The sequence below is a fragment of the Clupea harengus genome, chromosome 6, assembly GCF_900700415.2.
Source record: "Clupea harengus chromosome 6, Ch_v2.0.2, whole genome shotgun sequence".
Classification (NCBI taxonomy): Eukaryota; Metazoa; Chordata; class Actinopteri; order Clupeiformes; family Clupeidae; genus Clupea; species Clupea harengus.
The window spans coordinates 30,037,362-30,057,931 of record NC_045157.1 but is presented as its reverse complement, the minus strand read 5'-3'; the positions used below and the strand labels follow the sequence as shown (position 1 = coordinate 30,057,931).

The 20,570-nt window shown below is 49.2% G+C and overlaps 1 protein-coding gene across 3 annotated transcripts in view; it reads right to left on the bottom strand.

Annotated features, from left to right (window-relative positions):
- Positions 1–18,755: 18,755 nt before the first annotated feature.
- efl1 (elongation factor like GTPase 1) overlaps positions 18,756–20,570 on the bottom strand; it is a 69,051-nt gene continuing 67,236 nt past the window's right edge. For all 3 annotated transcript variants that reach the window (XM_031569714.2, XM_031569716.2, XM_031569715.2), the window contains exon 20: positions 18,756–19,754. In XM_031569714.2, the coding sequence (XP_031425574.1) occupies positions 19,566–19,754 (189 nt within the window). In that variant the 3' untranslated portion in view covers positions 18,756–19,565. The remainder of the gene's footprint in view (positions 19,755–20,570) is intronic.

Here is a 20,570-nt window from a genome sequence, read left to right as displayed (position 1 = left end):
TGTGTGGGGTGCAAGCTGAGTCAGAGACTTTGGGCCACGTTTGGAGGTATGAATCCGGCCTTTGTCCTCCTGGATGCGAAACAAGCCCCCACATCTGACTGCTTTGAACCCAGTTAGCACTACGCATGCAGCAGGAAGAAGGAAGTGATATAACCCTTGTCTGCGGCTCCGAGTCTGCGCGGACAAATGGCTGCAGGAGCGTTCACACATTAGTCCCTCACACATCACCTACGCCACTGCCCTTTGTGGAGCAGATGAGAGTCCGGGCTGTCTCCCTGGTAGCAATTGACAGAGGCCTTAGAAGTAACACTGCTGTCATGCTAATGCTGTTACCTATTATCAGAGGCAGATATTTTGATTTGTTATGTTTTGCAGTACAATCCCCTGCTGGCTATATGTGACATGTAAACAGGTTTAGAATTAGAGGCGTTTCGATGGAGAATCAAAGTAATAACCTTAGTGTAATTTGAATCTTTGTGAGTAGGGGCAAAAATGACTATGAGATTTGAACGAGTGGTGGGTAATTATCAACTGAAAAAAAAACCTGCCAACTGGAAAAACAATATTGACTCGAAGGTGACATATTGAATCAACTGTATTTATAACAGTAAATAACCAAATACCACAAACATCCAGTAAATTATTGCAGGAGATTATATAAGTGAGCTACTCTTCCTGTAAGCCAACAAAGGTTACCTTTCACAGACCTCAAGCCAAAGCAAAAACCAAGCATCTTTTAAGGCCCTTTTAACTGTAAGTAGGCTATGAATTATTCACATTTCAAAAACAATCACCAAACCTCTCAGCAATCACCAAACTGTACACACATCTTTTTTCTCAGGAACATTAATGAGAGGCAGCAGAGCGAGGTCCATTCTTCATGCAGGAGACGAGGCATTTCCAGTGTCAGACCCCGGCTTAAAGTACAATAAACAAACCATGGAACACTTAGGGGAATTTGGCAGCACTAACTAAAGTAACTATACACAGCAACTTTTCCTGTCTCCACACACACACACACACACACACACACACACACACACACACACACACACACACACACACACACACACACACACACACACACACACACACACACACACACACACACACACACACACACATATATATATCATTTTTATTTTCAAGATGGGCTTCCCAGTTTTTAATCACAACAGGGTAATGAAGCTGCTCACACATTTAGCTTCTCTTTTTTAAGTGATTGGACCTCAGGCAATTTTTTTGGCAGGGAATGTATAAATAAATACCATGCTGTATATGTTTTTATTTCATTCAGCGTGGAATTGGGTCAGCCACTAAAATTAACCAGCCGCCTCTCTCTCGCCCTGCTCAGATGTGCTGCAATTCAGTGGCTGCTGGCTGCTGGCTTTCCTCAGTGGAAAAATGGGAGGCAGAACTCAGCTAGCTCTGTGCTGCAGCGTGAGAGGGAGAGAGAGAGAGAGGGAGGGAGGGAGGGAGGGAGGGAGGAAGGGAGAGAGAGAAAGAGAACGAGTGAAGGGGAGACAGAGCAGTAAAGGTTGTATAATTTCAAAGGAGTGTCTCTCATCCCGCCCCCCCCCCCTCCCTCACCTCACCGCCACCCTCCTCCCTCACAGCCCCCCCTTCACCGACACCCTCCCCCCCCCTCACCCCCCCTTCCCACTCTGCAGCAGTGCGGCCTGATGGGGATCAGATTTGAAGTTCCATTGACTCCGGGCTACATTGATTGGCTGCTTGGAAGGCGGCCAGGGGGGAGGCAAGGCCCGACTCCCCACCTCTCCCAGGCGAGGAGAGCTGCAGCAGCAGGGCAGCCTGGCTCTGAATGGCGGCCCTGTTCTCCACATGTGGGTCACTCCCCCAGTGCACTTTACATCTGATAACAGCACTGGCCGACCTCATCAGAGAGCTGCTCCCGTTCGGCCTGTGCCCCCCATACCACTGACAGCAAAATGATTGTTAATCCTTGCTGCATGCATAGCATGGATAATGCCCCTTAATGCTGCTCTTGGACTCATAATATGGGGATCAGACGATCTGCATTCACACTCCAACCCAGCGCTGGTCTGCAGCACGTATTAGACGAGGCCTTGATCTGGGGTGCTACGAATGAGACGCATACACTTGATCTACATTTTCAATTGTTCTAGAAAGTTTCCGATTCTCTGTCATTGTGGGGCAAGCACACGTCTAACGGTGATGGGGGAGCACAATGTCTGATAAGATGCTGTTTGCATCAGGTATTTATGCCGGATTAACGGAGTGTCCTGCTGTTGCATAAACAGTGAATTGGCTGGTCTGGGTGGGGTGCTGTCAGTTCTGATGTTGTCCAGCAGGGGGAGCGTTGCCAGAATCTCCACACTCAAATCAAATTGCTGCACCAAATGCAGGCTGGGCATCCTTCTCCAGGATGAGTAACCCATCAAGGTCATTATCTAGATCATTCACGGTTTCAAGTGAATGGAGGGGGGAAAAAAGGAGAGGGAGAGAGAGCAAGGTGAAAGGGGTTGGTGCCTGGAGACTGAAGATTCATCATCCCAGGCACCTGATGAATAATGCCACTCAGGTAAGTCCGTGTGCTGTAGGGCTGCTTGAGTCCTGCTCCCCCTTCTTCTGCCGGACGCTGTGCCAAATGGAGCAGAGTTGTAATATCTACACGGCGTAAAATATGTCAGCAGTGCCTCTGTGTCCCTGTATGCCTCCCCTTGTCCCGGCCTCGCCTCGCCTCGCCTCAGACTCAGACTCAGACTCAGGCAGCTCTCCAGACCAGCCCTATTAGACCCAGCTATAAATTACTCAGGAATTTAACAGCTCGGAAAGGTTGCCTCTTTCTCTCCTCTCCCTCAAGCTGGTGTCCCCGTGCATAAAGAATGGCGGTGTGAAATAAAAATGTGGGGTCAGAGGGTTATTAGCGCTTTCTCTGCCCCATTTACAGCGTTTGGCTGAGTGAGGAGTGAGGAGGTCCGCTCAGATGAATGGCGCTCTTTATTTCTCCTTTAATGGCTAACCTGTGACTGCTGCGGGGTCAGTGCCGATCACACAGAGGAGTCCTGTTGTTACATGATGAGGAACATGCGCGCTCTCATCGACACACACACACACACACACACACACACACACACACACACACACACACACACACAAACACACACAGGCTCACTCACACACACACACACACACACACAGGCTCACTCACACACACACACACACACACACACACACACACACAAAACACACACACACACACACACACACACACACACACACACACACATACACAGGCTCACTCACACGTTCATTAGGATTGAGTAACAACCCACACACACGCCTCTCCCCCTTCAGCGGAAGACTGTGTCTGTGTGAAAAAGCATCCTGTACATTATATCATTTTATGCGTAATCATCATGTGTCCTCTGTCACGATTATCACGTCTAATAAAGAGGTGGCCGCGGCTGTAGTTATGACAGTGGCGTCCATTAGCAGTAGAATTGAGCAGCAGGATTCATGGAGGCCGTTTGAGGCAGGGGGATAGGGAGGCAGGGGAACTGATGGCTGTGGTAGAAGAAGAACCATTTCAGCCAGCCTGTTGGCAACAAGCACAATAGCAATAGAGTCTGCCACTCCCGATGCACTCAGAAGGTACACCTGTCATGGCTGGATCAATATCAGCAGAAATCACCGGAGACACTATAATGCGGTGTGTTTGGAGGCAGACCGCGTCAAGGCAGGCACCGATATGTGTTCTGGGTGTGAGAGCCTTTGGCTGGGCGACGCGGGTGGTCGGGTCGGGTCGGGTCTGCAGTCCATCAGCGCTCATGGCAGACATCCTTTTGGCCAGATGTGGTGTACAGAGTGGTGTACAGCAGAAGTGATAACAGGATGTGCCCAATCTCTCGGTGTCCTTAAACCTGTCTCTCAGGGTTGTTTACACGACTCACCCCCTCCTCCTCCTCCTCCTCTGAGGTTGTTTAACTCTGTACCATCCCTCTGTGTGCCTCCGGCGGCTCCTCACCCTGGCACTGTCTACGCTTCTCTAAGAGGGGGGGGAGCAGCTATGAGGAACCAGGGAACCAGTCTTAATCTTCAAGCCCTTTCTCTCTCTCTCTCTCTCTTCCCTCTCTCTTTCTTCCCTCTCTCAGCGGTGTGCTGCACCCTGGCCCCACACATGGTCCTGCACACAGACTCTGAGTGGCCAACCGGCTCAGATGAGTTGTTTTCTTTAAAGGCCCTGCGAGTAAATAGGATGAAGAACATAGGCCGCATTTAGTTTGGCTGGCGGCGAATTGGGGGAAATCACACATAGCCTTTTGTTGCAGCTCGCTGCACCCTACTCCCACTGACTGATTGGAGCCGCTTCTGCTCCGCTTTGTGACTGGTTGCTTATGAAATGGATTATGACATTAGTTGACAAGAGCCCACAGCTTATAAATACAATACAGGCGGCATATAGAGATGGGCAAAGCACACACAGGGATGGAAAAACAAGATTATTTGCTTTGTTTGTTTTTAAATGGATGCTGGGTAGAAGGGTGTATGTGGGTAGAAAATACAAGAACCTGCCTTTTGTCTCCCTTGCTTTCTCTCTCTCTCTTTTCTCAGGTCTTCCTCAGTCCCAGCATTTGTCTGTTTGGCAGTGCACCATGGGAATGTGTGTGTGTGTGTGTGTGTGTGTGTGTGTGTGTGTGTGTGTGTGTGTGGGTGGATAGGCTGGGTCCATCAGGGAGAAGGAGACAGGATGAGCCTCTGTGTGCAGGTGTGTTTGTGGTTTTTCGAGTACCGGGAGAAAGATGTGTTCGCTGCTGACACTCACGGATACAGTGGAGGAGCCGCCTAGCCTAGCCTCGGCCCGGATGCTAATCCCTCTGGCAACGATGAGGGGGGGCAGGGACACGTCCAAGACCAGCTCCGTCCACAGCTCTGGCTCCTCCTCTCTCTCTCTCTCTCTCTCTCTCTCTCTCTCTCTCTCTCTCTCTCTCTCTCTCTCTCTCTCTCTCTCTCTCTCTCTCTCTCTCTCTCTCTCTCTCTCTCTCTCTCTCTCTCTCTCTCTCTCTCTCTCCTCTCCTCTCCTCTCCTCTCCTCTCCTCTCCTCTCTCTCTCTCTCTCTCTCTCTCTCTCTCTCTCTCTCTCTCTCTCTCGGAGCCATTCAACACAAACACTTCCTTGGTCAAACAGTCTGCATCCATCTGAGCGGAGTTCTTTTTCTCCTAACTATACCACTATAGGGCTCAGCCCATCTCTTTGACTTCATCAAAGCACTATCTCCCGTCTGGTGGTAATACATGGGGGATGAGCAGAGGTCGGGGGGCCCATGAGGGAGCGTCCATTGACACGGGGCACATGAGAGCGCAGACTCCGGGAGGGGGAGAAGGTGGAGGAGTGTGATGGATAGGAGTCCCTGATGGGGGGGGGGGTGACCAGAGGGCCGCGGCCAGTGGAGCTCTCTCTCTCTCTCTCTCTCTCTCTCTCTCTCTCTTCTCTCTCTCTCTCTCTCTCTCTCTCTCTCTCTCTCCTCTCTCTCTCTCTCTCTCTCTCTCTCTCTCTCTCTCTCTCTCTCTCTCTCTCTCTCTCTCTCTCTCTCTCTCTCACACACACACACACACACACACACACACACAGAAGAGCCCTGAGCGCACCCTAACATGGTCTCACAAGTGGGGGGGGGGACCAGAGTCGGGGGGGGGGGGGGGTGGGGCACGTTCTGCACGTCATCTCATCTCCAACATCTCGGCGGGCGGCCACAAATGGCGTGGTGCTAGTTAATGGTTTGGACACTGGGCAACTGGACGCCAGGGGCTTTTATCAGGCGCGGAGGGGGGAAGCGCCAGAACCAGCTACCGGCACGCAAGAGCAGCTCTGAAACTAGCAGTTGCAATTACAGATGACAGGAATCGAAAAACATGAAACTACCCTTTCTGGAATCAGAGGACTACTCCCCTTCCAGTAAAACGCCGCTGCTGCTGCTGCTGCTGCTGTTCTCTCTCAGCCCCCACCACCACCACCACCACCAATTCACACCAGATTGGACAGACAAGCGTGCAGACAGAAAATGGCCACGGGTGGAACAAAAAGAAAAGAAAAAGAGTTCATTCTCTGTCCAAAGGCAGAAGTTTCTCATGGTGTGTGCGCGTTAGCCAGAGCTGTCACTGTGTGCAGGGGCATACCGTCTGCACATGTGCTCCACCGCGGCTCCCACTCCCTCTCTCTCTCTATTTGTTTTGGCAAACTACCCATTTGTAGAACAATTACTGCACACAAGCAAGGAGAGCAAGCCGGCATTGCCATGCAGGGAGTCTGTTCAACAGAGAAGCACGTGCAAACACACCACGCCGCGCTTCTACTCAAATGATTCCCGACTGGAGAGATAATGAATGAACGAAGCCCCGCTTTCCAAACAAATGACTAGATGTGCTCCATGGCACTCAGAGTATCAGCCACTCTTTGAAATGCACAGGCTGCTTCGCCGCTGTGTGGAAAAATATGACTTATGCAGTGCAGTGGCTGTTTGGATAACATATTCATTGCACTTAACAAAGAAGGGCAGAACCATGGAGATGTGATTGTGTGGGTGGACAGACAGATAGGGCAGGCATGAAGCCACCGCCATGAAAAGAGAGAGAAAGAGAGAGAGAAAGAGAGAGGAGAGAGAGAGAGAAAGAGAGAGAGAAAGAGAAAGAGAGAGAGGGAGAGAGAAAGAGAGAGAGAAAGAGAGAGAAAGAGAGAGAGAAAGAGAGAGAGGGAGAGAGAAAGAGAGAGAAAGAGAGAGAGAAAGAGAGAGAGAGAAAGAGAGAGAAAGAGAGAGAAGGAGAGAGAGAGAGAGAGAAGGAGAGAGAGAGAGAGAAATGTGGCTCAGAGAGGAAGGACTAAAAGGGACTGGGGAGGTGAGAGACAGAGAGGAGGGTGACTAACATGGAAAATATTTCCCTGTTTCGGACCACGTAATTTGCCTGGTCAGGAGGACTCATTTATTTAACTCTAGCCGGCATTCATCTTGGCTCTGGCAATCTCAGTTGCACAATTACTTCTCCAAGTTGCACAATGCAAACAAATTGATTACAGATTAGGGGGAAACGAGAAGGTGCTCAAAATAAGAGCAAAGGAAAATAAGCGCCCGTAGGTCTTTACATTCTAAATCAAATCTAACTGATGGGTTTAAAATCTAATTTGTGGAAGAAAAGAAGAAACCGCCCAGCTGGAAGGAAGAGAACAAGGCAGCAAATTGAGGCATTTACCCTCGATATAGATCAATGCAAGACCACTGTTCTCATAAGGCGACTTCCACCACTATGATTTCCGCTAGAAAATAACACACATCCGGCCTGAGCAACGCAGAACCCCATTAAACTGTGCAGACGGGCTTTGCTTGGAGTGGGATCAAAGCAGTCTTTATCCAGCAGGCCCTATTGGTGTTTTTTTACCGTCTCGGACAAATCTGCATCCATTTCCAAGCCATTTACTCCTTGACAAGTACAATCAATGAACGGGGGGGGGGGGGGGGGCTTTAGAAGAAGCCACATGACCCTGAGGCAGGGTATCAGTGAGGTGAGCTGAAGGGTTTGGATGGGGGGGGGGTTTGGGTGCACGTGTGATCCCTTGGCCTGGGGTCGTCGTATCTCCACGGCGTCTGCGTTGATGACACCCAGGTGATGTTGATTGATGATGTGCAGAGAGTGATGCCACAGAAACCAGGAAGACTTCAGGGCTGCTTAAGCTGCTAGGGTCTGCCAAGCAAGCAAGGATGATGATGTCACTCAATGTGTGTGTGTGTGTGTGTGTGTGTGTGTGTGTGTGTGTGTGTCGGGGGGAAAAGCTGAGCAGGTGATACAATGTATGAGGAAAATGTATTGACTGTATGCATGGGTCATGGAACGTGCCACAGACATACAGTAATATGCTCCGTGTGATTGGGAGAAAAACAGATTAACACATAAATGGGACCATTCCACGCAAGTACACCTCTAGGTAAACAAACGTGCGGGAAACCCTTCCCTTTAAATATGAATAGCATTAACATAAACATGAACACATGACATATGAACATAAAGCAGGGGATATTTACCTTCAAAGCTTCCTGCACACACCTGGACAGACCCGTAAGAAATCCCTGATTGACTGCAGTGATTTGCAAACACGAACATTGCATGTCTTATTCTAGCAGTAGAGTCCCTGTCTGTCTGGACTGGAGTGAATTTAGTGTACTGGAGTGAATTTAGTGTACTAGAGTGAATTTAGCGTACTGGAGTGAATTTAGCGTACTGGAGTGAATTTAGTGTACTGGAGTGAATTTAGCGTACTAGAGTGAATTTAGCGTACTGGAGTGAATTTAGTGTACTGGAGTGAATTTAGTGGACTGGAGTGAATTTAGTGTACTGGAGTGAATTTAGCGTACTAGAGTGAATTTAGTGTACTGGAGTGAATTTAGTGTACTGGAGTGAATTTAGTGTACTGGAGTGAATTTAGTGTACTAGAGTGAATTTAAGGGTGCCTTCCTTTCAGTGGCGCCAGCAGACGGCATGATGGGAAGTGACAGCAGGATATTTTATGTTTCCAGGATGACAGGACACCATTTCCTTCTCTGATGAAAGGACTTGTCATCCTATCAGGCTGGTTTTGAAAATGTATTCAGCCACAAAGGTTGTGCCATAAACAGTCAATGTCACCCAGACAAACCGCACTGCCTGGCACACACAAAGGCGCCGAGTACGGACAGATTTGAGGATGTTCCCATGAAACTACTTCCCAATGATCACTAGCCAGCACAATGTGAGCCTCTAAAACCAAAAGACCAGACGTATCCCTGATGATGAATGAAAGAAACTGCGCTATTACTTTTTATTTGTTATGTTTATTTATTTATTTATTTATTTATTTCAACAAAGCAAATCTGTTTGCTTTTTGTTGCTCATGCTGTTCACACACAGCCCAGCGCTTGTTGTTTTTTGCAACTCACTGGCACAAGTCTTATAAACCTCCGTGGTTCCTTAATGGACAATGGGCTTTTTCCCTTCTCCGAAGACAAACCGCACAGTCGCCCAATCTATCTAATGTCCTGGGGTCAATTAACCGACTCCCTCCCTGGCACCAGTCGTACACAAAGAGGCAGGAAGTCCAGCCACCATCCTGACTCACTCCCTGCCCTGTGCATCATCGCGCCGTCCCCCTATATAAACGCCCAGGGGGCCTGGTCCACAACAACCAACTTTAAATGAGTCTGGGCTGCCGGCCAAAGGAATAATGGTATTGCCAGAGAAAATACACTGCATCGAAGAGGAAACAGCTCATTTTTATGACAAATCATGTCTGGCGGTAATTTCAATTCACAGCTTCGAGTGAGCTTGGGTTCAGTGATCTCATGAATGTCGCACAGCTTGATGCATTTAGAGAGCATGAAGGACAGCCATGATGTCATCCTGTCTTTAAAATTCCTCACTCAATGTACAGCTGCGACCAAAGCCATCCAGCCAATGCTGTCTTTTTGTTTTGCTTATTTTTCCAAAATGGTAGTTTTATATAGAATAAGGCTAAAATAAACAGTGGCTATAAATGTCTGTAGCTTTGTGTACTTTGACCTGGGTTCAGGGCATTCCTGTGTGTGTGTGTGTGTGTGTGTGTGTGTGTGCCTGTGGCTTGTTATTCTGACTCCCAGATGCTATCAGATCAGCACTCCGTCAGTGCCAGAGCCCCACTGGTCGCCATCTCGGACGAATGCCCTGTGAATTCCACTCACATCAAACGCAGGGGTCGTGTCCCGTTTATTCAATTAGTCCGACGCTAGAGCACTCCAGCCGGGGAGTGAGGGAGTGAGTGCTGCGGTCCAGCCAGACAGCAGGGAGGGAGAAAGAGAGAGAGAGAGAGGAACAACTCCCCTGAGACTTAAGTTGCACCTGGGTGCCTCCCTCTCTCTCCCAGCTCCCAGTGTGTGTGTGTGTGTGTGTGAGTTTGTCAGAGAGAGAGAGAGTGTGCATAGATTTATGTGTGTGTGTGTGTGTGTGTGTGTGTGTGTGTGTGTGTGTGTGTGTGTGTGTGTGTGTGTGTGTTGGCGGTGACAGGCCCAGCTTGATTAGACTAGTCGGCCGGGCCTGTCAGGCAACTACCCCTTCACCTGACAGCTCCACCTCGCCTTATCAGGCCTAGAAGCACAGCAGTCGACACCTGCACCCACCCCCCCCCCCACCCCCACCCCCCCCCCAGCAGCATCACAACACTGCAGTTACGGGCACTGTCCTCCTCCCCCCCCCAGCCCACATTATCATGTGCACAGTATCGCTTACCACCACCATACACTCTATGACCCACAATACAGATCAGCATCTAGTATTGAAATGGAAGGTGAGCACAGCACACACACACACACACACACACACACGAGCACACACACACACACACACACACACACACACACACACACACACACACACACACACACACACACACACACACACACACACACACACACACACACACACACACACACACTTCAGGCCCATATTTCATTGACGGGCAACGAGCAAAGCCACAAGCAATGAGCAAAGTCCGTAGTGCATGAACTACGCTGTCGCGTGGCGTGTGGGAGCATAGCATTGGACCCACCCATGTTTGCACTTAGGATCTTGCTCATGGCATTAAATTAGAAAAAGATTTCAAATTAAATTAGCTTTAGTTCATGCGCAGCAGATTTTGCTTATTGCCAGTTGAGCGTCAATGAAATCGGGGTCCTTGATCTTCTAATTCAACATCACACTTTAATATTGCTGTGTAGTCTGTGCAGTTATGCCAGTGTGCCATCATTGGAACCCACAGACCTCCTTCTTCCCTGCTAGACGTCTAACATCAGTTATCCCTCACTGATCTGAGATCAGCTCCAGCACAGGCTTTGAGGTCCACAGGCTTTCCTGACGTTTGCTTCTGGTCATCCGTTCTGGTCATACGAACTGAATATACTGTGCCCTCTACCACATAGTTAGCACAACAGTTCATCTCAGTGTAAGTCAGGGGTCAATTAACCGCATTAATTAAGCATTGTCCACACCGATGCCATGGAGGACACTGGCCACACCGATGCCATGGAGGACACTGGCCTCCGCTGCCATGAGCCTCCGAGAGGCAAAGCCTTGAGAAATGACTTGATGTGAAAGGACCAAGCCCCTGCATCATATGGAAGTCTCCGGCATTGTGCTTCATGCACACGTACGGGGGAAATCAAATGTGTGTGGGTGGCTGGAGGAAAGAGCGTAATGGAGCGAGAGGCTGGAGTGTCTATCAGGCGTGTTTGTGTTGGGGCTGGTGTGCGTCGGAGCGGGCGGCGGTGGGCTTAGCGTGGGCGAGGTGCCTGCTGCACCACTCCTCGCGGAGGAACACGCGGCAGCCAGCGGAGCCGGTGAAGCGGCCGGGTAACCCAGGGAGCGCACCAGCTCCGTCCGCCATCGCCATCCTAACAGCTTCACACTCTCACACCGTCCTGACCTGCGGCCAACACTTTCACACACCAGCGGGCCGGCCGTCTCCGCTCACGCCCCGGCTCCCTCAGAGGCTGTCAGGCCATCTCCGTAGCAAAGAGGTGGATGGCATGCAAAGGCTACGCGCGCGCGCACACACACACACACACACACACACACACACACACACACACACACACACACACACACACACACACACACACACACACACACACACACACACACACACACACACACACACACACACACACACACACACACACACACACACACACACACACACACACACACACACACACACACGGTCAGAGCCGAGAGAGGGCAGCTCTCATGTCAGAGCAAAGTGCAAATGGAGCTGTCTCTGGTCAAATGGCATGAAACACACACATGCTTTTTTTTTTTTGTGCCAAATGTTCTGTCGTGGTTTATATTAAGGCTTACTTAAAGTGGATTTATCTGCCTTTTGAAATGTACACTATGGTGACTGTATGGAATGACATGCTATATATTTTCAAGGCTTTTGTACAGTGCTCAACAGTATTTTGACATGGTGGAACATTGGGGAAATGAAGTGTGGGGGTAAAACACTAATTCCTTTGTATTCACGGACGGACAGGGTAACAGCAGAAACACTCCATGGAAACCCAAGATGTTTTGCCAGTCTTTCACTCACTGTACACGCAAAGAACAGAAAAAAAAAAGAGTCTGGGCTGGAAGTACATTTGATAACCATGGCTTTCATAGGAATGCCCTTCCATGAGAGCAGGGTTACTGGTATCATTTGATCCCTGGGGGGAGAGAGAAAGAGAAAGAGAGAGAGAGAACGAGAGACAGAGAGAGAGAAAGAGAGACAGAAAGAGGGAGAGAGAGAGAGGAAGCGAGTGGGGGCAAAAAAAAGTCAGCAAAAAGTGAGTCCAAAACAGGAAACTAGTGGCATCGGAAAACTCCAAGGACTCACGGCAGCTTCATGCTATACGCTGGCGAGGTTGGAGCATGACTCATAGGAGCAGATGTACCTGGGGGCTGGAGCTGGAGCTGGGCTTGATCCCACAGGCGGTCGGGGGATTTCCAGCCTGGGCAGAGCTTTGTTCAGCGCACAGCGTGAAGTGTGTGTGTGTGTGTGTGGGGGGGTGATGGTGGGTGGAAGCAGCCCCCGATGCATGGAGAGAGAGAGAGAGAGAGAGACTGCTGGACGGCTATGCCACCTTTAAATAGCACTTCATTCACATTCACACTCACACAGACTGAGGGATAAAAATGTGGGTGTTTTTTTCCCCCCTTCTTCTTTTTTTGCCCTCCCGTTCTGCCACCATTAATGTTCCTTTAATGGACAGGTTGGAGCAGCGAGGGGCCTTACTGAGGCTGCTCATGCAGAGGACGGGCACGCTGGCACGCTGATTTGGCAATTAGCCTTTGACTCGGGAGACACCTACAGCACACACCGCCGGGCACAAAGTAGGTGCCACGGTGAATGCAAAGGCCCTGACAAACTGTCCAACACAAAACAAAACAAAATAAAACATTATTTTGATTTTTTTTTCTACAGCAGATGTATCTACTGAATCCAATGTACATGCTATGTTCTGTAAGAGTGCCTGCAGGCGCTGGCTTAAGAGCTTGTCTGTCCAGGGTCCAGCAGCCTGAGAAATAGCTTCAGATCAGGCAGCAGCAGTGAGTGTCTGCAGAGATGTGCTTAGAGCAAGCAGTGGAGAGCAGGGAGGGAGGGAGAGAGAGAGAGAGAGAGAGAGAGAGAGAGAGCAGCATTCTAGAGCAGGGCTCTGTGAAACGCATTAGCTGCCAATTGTCTCAGCATGCTCCTGGCCACTTTTAATGAACCACTGAAGGGAGAGGGGGGGGGGGGGGGATAGGCGGGAGGTTCCAGAATAATCCATATGTAAAATAACGGAAACACAAGCCTGTTGAGTTGAGGTGAGGGTCAGAGGTAGGCTCCCCCAGGGTCCAAGCCTAACAGACAAAAAAGCTTTTGTGGAGAGTGGAAAAGGGAGGAGGAATAGGGTTGTGGGGTGTGTGTGTGTGTGTGTGTGTGTGTGTGTGTGTGAGGGGGGTGGGTGAAAGGGGCGGGGGGGAAGCCCCAGCATCTGCTGCAACCGTGATCTCTCCCTGCCAAGCCAGTGGGACCACGGCCGTTTCATGGGCTGCCCCCCCCCCCTCCCCCCCAGCGTCTCGCTGCTACTCCCCCCTCCCCTCCCACGGCCCACACCAATCATGGCGGCTGTGATTTTAGTAACAGGAGGAGAGATCGATGAGGTAATGCCAGAGGTAGTTCTGCTCCGAGGAGCCTCGGCAACAAAGGCAATTATTATTTTTTTCTCTCCTCCTTCCAACTCTTTGTCTTCGAAGGAAATAGGAGAAGTCAAAGAGACACCCAGCAATGTTATTTTCGTGAAGCATGGTATTTACGTAATGACCACAGGTTATTGCTGGTCGTATCTGCATTTTCTGTATGTAGGTAAGTGGACTATAACTGCTCACTGTAAAGAGGGATGTTTGTGTTCAGGTTTGCTGACGCAGTGAGTCACACAGTGGCCCGTTGTTTGGGGCTGAAAAAAGAAAGGACCCTCCACAAAAATGGAAGAGATAAAAAAAAAATGGTGTTATGAGCACATCTTTCTTCCAGTCCTCTCCACTGACAAACACATCCTCTGCATAAAACGGGCTGTAGAAGACAGAGTGGGAAAAAAAGAACCATGAGGGATTTCCTCAGCATTCCTGAACATTTAAATCGTGGATAAGGTAACACAGAGTTTGGCGCTCAAGTAGCTGACCCGACGTAACTCTTTCAACAGCCACGGGGCTCTACGCCACGCGGCGGAACAGTCTCCGATTCAGTAAACAAAAACAAACGAGAGGGAACTAATGACAACAATAACTCCCATAGCACGCCCCAAATCAATATTAAATCCGCAAAAGGAAACTATCGGTACTGCCCGAACCAAACATAGGCAGGGTCATTTAACCCAATTGGTGGAAAACAACAAACAGACCCATTTCCTGCACAGCAAGACTGATGACAGTGGAAGCATTGAGGGGGGTAGGAGGAAGGGAAGAGTAGAAAGGGGGGGGCGGGGGGGGGATGTTCAGATGATGTGAGGAGGGGAAAAATAAATGTGTCAAGCAGTCCCAACAGTTTCCTGCCTATAACAATAACCCTAACCCTAACCCTAACCCTATAACAATGCTCTGTGGGGCCCCTCCGCCCAGTCAGTCAAGAGTTCACCGCAGTCCGGCAGTCAGCGACTGATGAGCAGCTCCGATCTCCCCTCCCCCGTAAGACACCCCCCCCCCCGCCCCCCTCCCAACCGCCGGACGCTGGGATACCACATGCTGGACCGGCAGCTCCAGCGGAGGGGGACCGGCCAACTGGGTCGGTTCCGGACGGAGGGAGACTAACAGGAGCGCTGAGCGGAGCCATCTGCACACGAGCCGCTCCAGATGAGGCGAGGGTGGGGGTGGGGGTGAGGGGAGGGGGAGGGGGAGGGAAGAGGCTGGGACAGTGGGACTGCGCTGCGCTGCACGTCTAACATGCTGACAGGTCTTTTTGGAGGCCGTTGCTGGCCAGGTCCAGGTCTCAGACACCGCTGTGATTAATATGCTCTGCTGGCCACCGCGTCATAAAATGTGCTTTCAGTTCTGGTCCAACTTTACGTAACTTTATTCGTTTAACAGCAGCGACTAGGTTTTCTTTTTCCAGTGGCTTTTTCCCGTCTTTTTTTTTTATGTCCAAAATTGTCTCGGCACACCACACCACACCACACCTCCCCACCAACCCTCACCTGACTCATGTTTCAATAGGTGTGCAATTCAATCATTTCCCGTGAGCCTTTGCTCCAGACAACGCCTGGCAGATTCATAAATAATGTATGGATGAAGTCCCTGTGCTGAGTCTAATGTTTCGTCTGCTTGATGTCAGAGCTTGCAGTCCTTTAAGGTGGCGTGGGTTATTTGTGGGCTGCATGACAAAAGCCTCCAGGACTTGAAAGGCGTGAAGAATGCTTCATACCATGCTGTATTTCAATCCCAGGCCCAATGGGAAATAACTGATAACAGACGAGATGACAATTCTATGAGTGTGCATGTCGGAGTGTGTGTGTGAGTGAGTGTGTGTGTGTGTTTGTGTGTAAGTGTGTGTGTGTGCGTGTGCGTTTACATGTGTGTGTGTGTGTGTGTACATGTGTGTGTGTGAGTGTGTGTGCGTGTACATGTGTGTGTAAGTGTGTGTGTGTGCGTGTGCGTGTACATGTGTGTGTGAGAGTGTGTGTGTGTGTACATGTGTGTGTGTGTGTGTGTGTGTGCGTGTGTGTACATGTGTGTGTGTGTGTAAGTGTGCGTGTACATGTGTGTGTGAGAGTGTGTGTGTGTGTACATGTGTGTGTGTGTGTGTGTGTGCGTGTGCGTGTACATGTGTGTGTGAGTGTGTGTGTGCGTGTACATGTGTGTGTGAGTGTGTGTGTGTGCGTGTGTGTACATGTGTGTGTGTGTGTGTAAGTGTGCGTGTGCGTGTACATGTGTGTGTGAGTGTGTGTGTGTGTGTACATGTGTGTGTGAGTGTGTGTGTGTGTGTACATGTGTGTGTGTGTGTGTGTGCGCGAGTACATGTGTGTGTAAGTGTGTGTGTGTGCGTGTGCGTGTACATGTGTGTGTGTGTGTGTGTGTGTGTTCGTGCACATGTGTGTGCACCATAGGTGTCCTACTTACTATTTGCAGCTGCCAGGCAGGGAGAAGGCCAGGCCCTGATCACCTATGACACACTTCCCTCTAAGCTCATTGCATGAAACACGTTACATGTTAACGCAGGAGCAGTGTGCAGAGTGGGGGGAGAACCCTTGTGTGTGTCCATGAGGAACGAGAAGACAGAGGACACGAGAGCAGGCCGTCTCAAAGAGCCTGCAGGGAACACGGCCACCACCCAGCGCCACACTGCCAGCCCTGAGGGCCCACTCCCAGCGCCACACTGCTCCCGTTTGGCACGGCTCCCCTGAGCAGATAGCTGCCTGCCTGGCGCAGGTGTCTGGGGGAGGGAGGTGGGCACCTACGCCCAAGTGCCAGTGTATGCCAGCTAAATCCCCGCCCTTTCAGTCCGGCACCTGGTCTGCTGACGGATGGGTGTGTTAGCCAGTGATCAGACAACCCCTTCCCTCTCTCTTCTTAAGTGCCTGCTTCACCTCTTTCCTGTTGGGCTCATGTTACACACAAGTTTGGCAATACCCCTCTCTCCCTCCCTCCCTCCCTCCTCTCCCTTCTCTCTCTCTTTCTCAGGTCCTCTTGTGGCCCTTGACTCCAGTCCTATTTGTTTTCTTCCAGCAGATAGCCATCTCCTCTGCCCCTAATATCCTTCCTCTGGCCCCTGAGGGCTCAAGAGGCGAGACTCAGCCGGACTGATCAATACTGACCCAGGATCACTGGCCACAGGCTGCAAAACAGAAAACATTTCAAACACACAAACATTCCCCTCGCTTTGCCCCTGAAACAATGCAAAAATTCTTCATTTATTTTTAAGGTGTTTTTAATGTCATTTTTTTTTACCTTGAATCTAGCTATGCCCTTAGCTAAAACCAATGTCCTGACAAATGTGAAGAAAGGCCTAATTAAGGTCTTTTCCTGAGTTAATCGAAATACAGGGGATTATTAAGCAGTTCATTTTTACAGATTGAAGGCAATCCCTATCCTTCAATGACATTTTGCCTCAAATGTAAAGTTCAAGGTTCATGTCATGACCGTGCTCGAAGGGTCTGTGTTGACTATCCCTCCTGTGTGTGTATGCATAGCCTACTTAGTGTGAACCCTTTTTGTACATACAAACATCAGAGTGAATACTAGAGCAAGTTGGAAGCTGATGTATTTTAAAACGCTTGCTTTCGAAACATTGCTAGCTACTGTATATCGCCTAAAGACACCAGTTGCCAACTCGGCTGTTGGTGGTATTTGCAGAGGGTTTTGACATGCCTTAGACCAAAACTCCTTACTGCTGTTTCAAAAACATCAATATTCTGTGTGTCTTGCAGGAACTGTGAACTGTTGTGCACTTTGTACCTGTAAACACTACAGGCTAGTAACAGTAAAAGTAAAAGCAGAGACACAAAAACTAAAACTTTAATCTGTGTGCAAATCTACTTCATTTTGAAAAATCTGTATTCTTCGGTATAGATTAAGGACTTCTGTTTTGTAGTGCCAGGAGACAGCCTAAACAATCTTCAAATGCCTCTCTAGATGTGACCAAGACAGTCACCAGTTACTCTCTAAATGTCACCAGTTACTCTCTAAATGTGACCAAGACAGTCACCAGTTACTCTCTAAATGTGACCAAGACAGTCACCAGTTACTCTCTAGATGTGACCAAGACAGTCACCAGTTACTCTCTAAATGTGACCAAGACAGTCACCAGTTACTCTCTAAATGTCACCAAGACAGTCACCAGTTACTCTCTAAATGTGACCAAGACAGTCACCAGTTACTCTCTAAATGTGACCAAGACAGTCACCAGTTACTCTCTAAATGTGACCAAGACAGTCACCAGTTACTGTCACCGGCAGCTCCCATGCTCCTTCAGTTGGGTCTTAAACCTCAACTAATAGTAGCAGATTATCTACATTATTTCACATACAGATGATCTACATTATTTCACATACAGAGTTTCTACATTATTTCATATCCAGAGTTTCTCCATTATTTCATAAGCACTGATGGTGTGGGGGATTTGAGCATATTCCTTTTATTCTTACCATCCTGCTATTGCACATAGAACAATGAACCATCTTCCTTTCCTAGACACAAGCATCCAAATCTATATGTACTATAGGCGGAGGGAGTAGGATCTTTATTGTTACAGCATATAGCCAGGTCATGTGTCAGGCTATGGCGAGAATCAGTGTGCTGACAGGGCTCGAATTTAACCGCCATTTAATCGCAGTAGAACTTCCCGTTTACATCTGTTCTGCCGTTATCTGCCGCATCGCACAGCCTTATCTCTGGGCTTTGTCTACTCTGCAATTTAAACCCATCGGTTCCGCAAAATTAAACCCATTATCTAAATGCAACGCGGAGGTCATTACCCACAGGCACTTAGCGGCTTTGACCCTCGGCGTGAGCACACCGAAAGAGGGAAGCGCCTGTGCGAAACACTCCTGGGTTCAGCCTAGTTGAGCGAGGAAATCTCCTGGCGTTCATCGAGGGGCCAACCTGGTCGTTGGCCGGAAACAAAGAAAGGGGGAGTTGTTGAGAGAGGTGCTTTGTGAATGACATCAAATGAGAGGCAACATGAGAAGCATCAGACCAACGTCAATGTCCTTTAAATCATATTCATTTATTAGAAATTAGTTTGACATTTTTTTTTTTTAAATAAAGCAAATTGAATTTATTTCAGCTACTGCAACACAAAATGGCCGTCCCTGTTACCTACTTACACAGTGGGGAACACTTGATAAACGCCTGTGTGGTCTTTGTCCCCCCAGAACTATTAAAACAGGCCTAATTTCCCCATTTCATCATGTTTGTGTTGTTTCAAATTAAATTCTGGTCTTTAGGGTGCGTGTAATGAAATTCGACGGGGAGGCAGGCAAATTCATTTCAAAGCCATTCCACTCGAATCGAAAGTGTGCTTTAAGAGGAGCGGCACCCCTCGAAATTATGCACGGCTGTAACCGATTCTCTCAAGCAAAAATATCGCAAATGAATGGCATTACCAGTTGGTTTCTGAGATTGGCCTTTTCATGGCCCATGGAGAATCTCTAATATAAGCAAATGTCGGGACGTGGCTCAGGCAACCAACCCCCAACCCCCTGCCTTCACTTCCTCTGAATGCTGTGGAGGAAGAAACTGGAACATTTCCCATTAGCTCTCACCTGCTAGGAACACCACAAAAAAAAAGCCCCTTGTAAAATCAATCCCTCTGTCTGCTTTAGGGGGGAGATGATCTTGGAGGAGTCTCTCCTTACAGTGGTAGACATGTGTGGGGCCACTCCAGAGAGGGGGGGCCTACAGGCTGATGAGCAGGGGGCGACAAAGCAGCCTGCGTAGGGCGTTAGGAAAGGAAAGGAAAGGAGGGAAGGACCAAGAGAGAGAGAGAGGGATGCGAGGTGACGGTGAAAGTAGTGCTTCTCATTTGTTCTTGCCGAGCGTCCTCTGCTTCTCGGCGTGCTCCACGGTCTTCTCCTCCACGTAGAGGCCCTTGCGCCGGCGCACGGCGTTCATGTACTTCAGCGCCTGGTTGGCCGAGTCAGCCTTCTCCCCGAAGTGCAGGTACTCCTCCTCTGTGGTGGGCACCCAGAACGGGTCGCTCGAGATCACCTGGAGTCAAACACACACACACACACACACACACTGGAGTCAAACACACACACACACACACACTGGAGTCAAACACATACACACACACTGGAGTCAAACACATACACACACACTGGAGTCAAACATACACACACTGGGGTCAAACACACACACACACTGGAGTCAAACACACACACACACACACTGGAGTCAAACACACACACACACTGGAGTCAAACACACACACACTGGAGTCAAACACACACACACACACACTGGAGTCAAACACACACACACACTGGAGTCAAACACACACACACTGGAGTCAAACACACACACACACTGGAGTCAAACACATACACACACTGGAGTCAAACACACACACACTCACTGGAGTCAAACACATACACACACTGGAGTCAAACATACACACACTGGAGTCAAACACATACACACACTGGAGTCAAACACACACACACACTGGAGTCACACACATACACACACTGGAGTCAAACACATACACACACTGGAGTCACACACACACACACACTGGAGTCACACACACACACACGCTGGAGTCAAACACATACACACACTGGAGTCACACACACTGGCGTGAACTGTTTAGGCATTACACATAAGGGAAACTTGGGGGGGGGGGGGGGGGGGGGGCATTATATATAATTGTCATATAATTGTAGACAAACTTTTGTGATGTACAATAAATAATAAAATTGAGATGAGATTTCAGATAAGCTTTGCAATAACAATGGCTCCATATCAGAATCTCTCTTACAAACTTCCTCTATCTCCACTGCCTTGCTCCATCACTTTTTG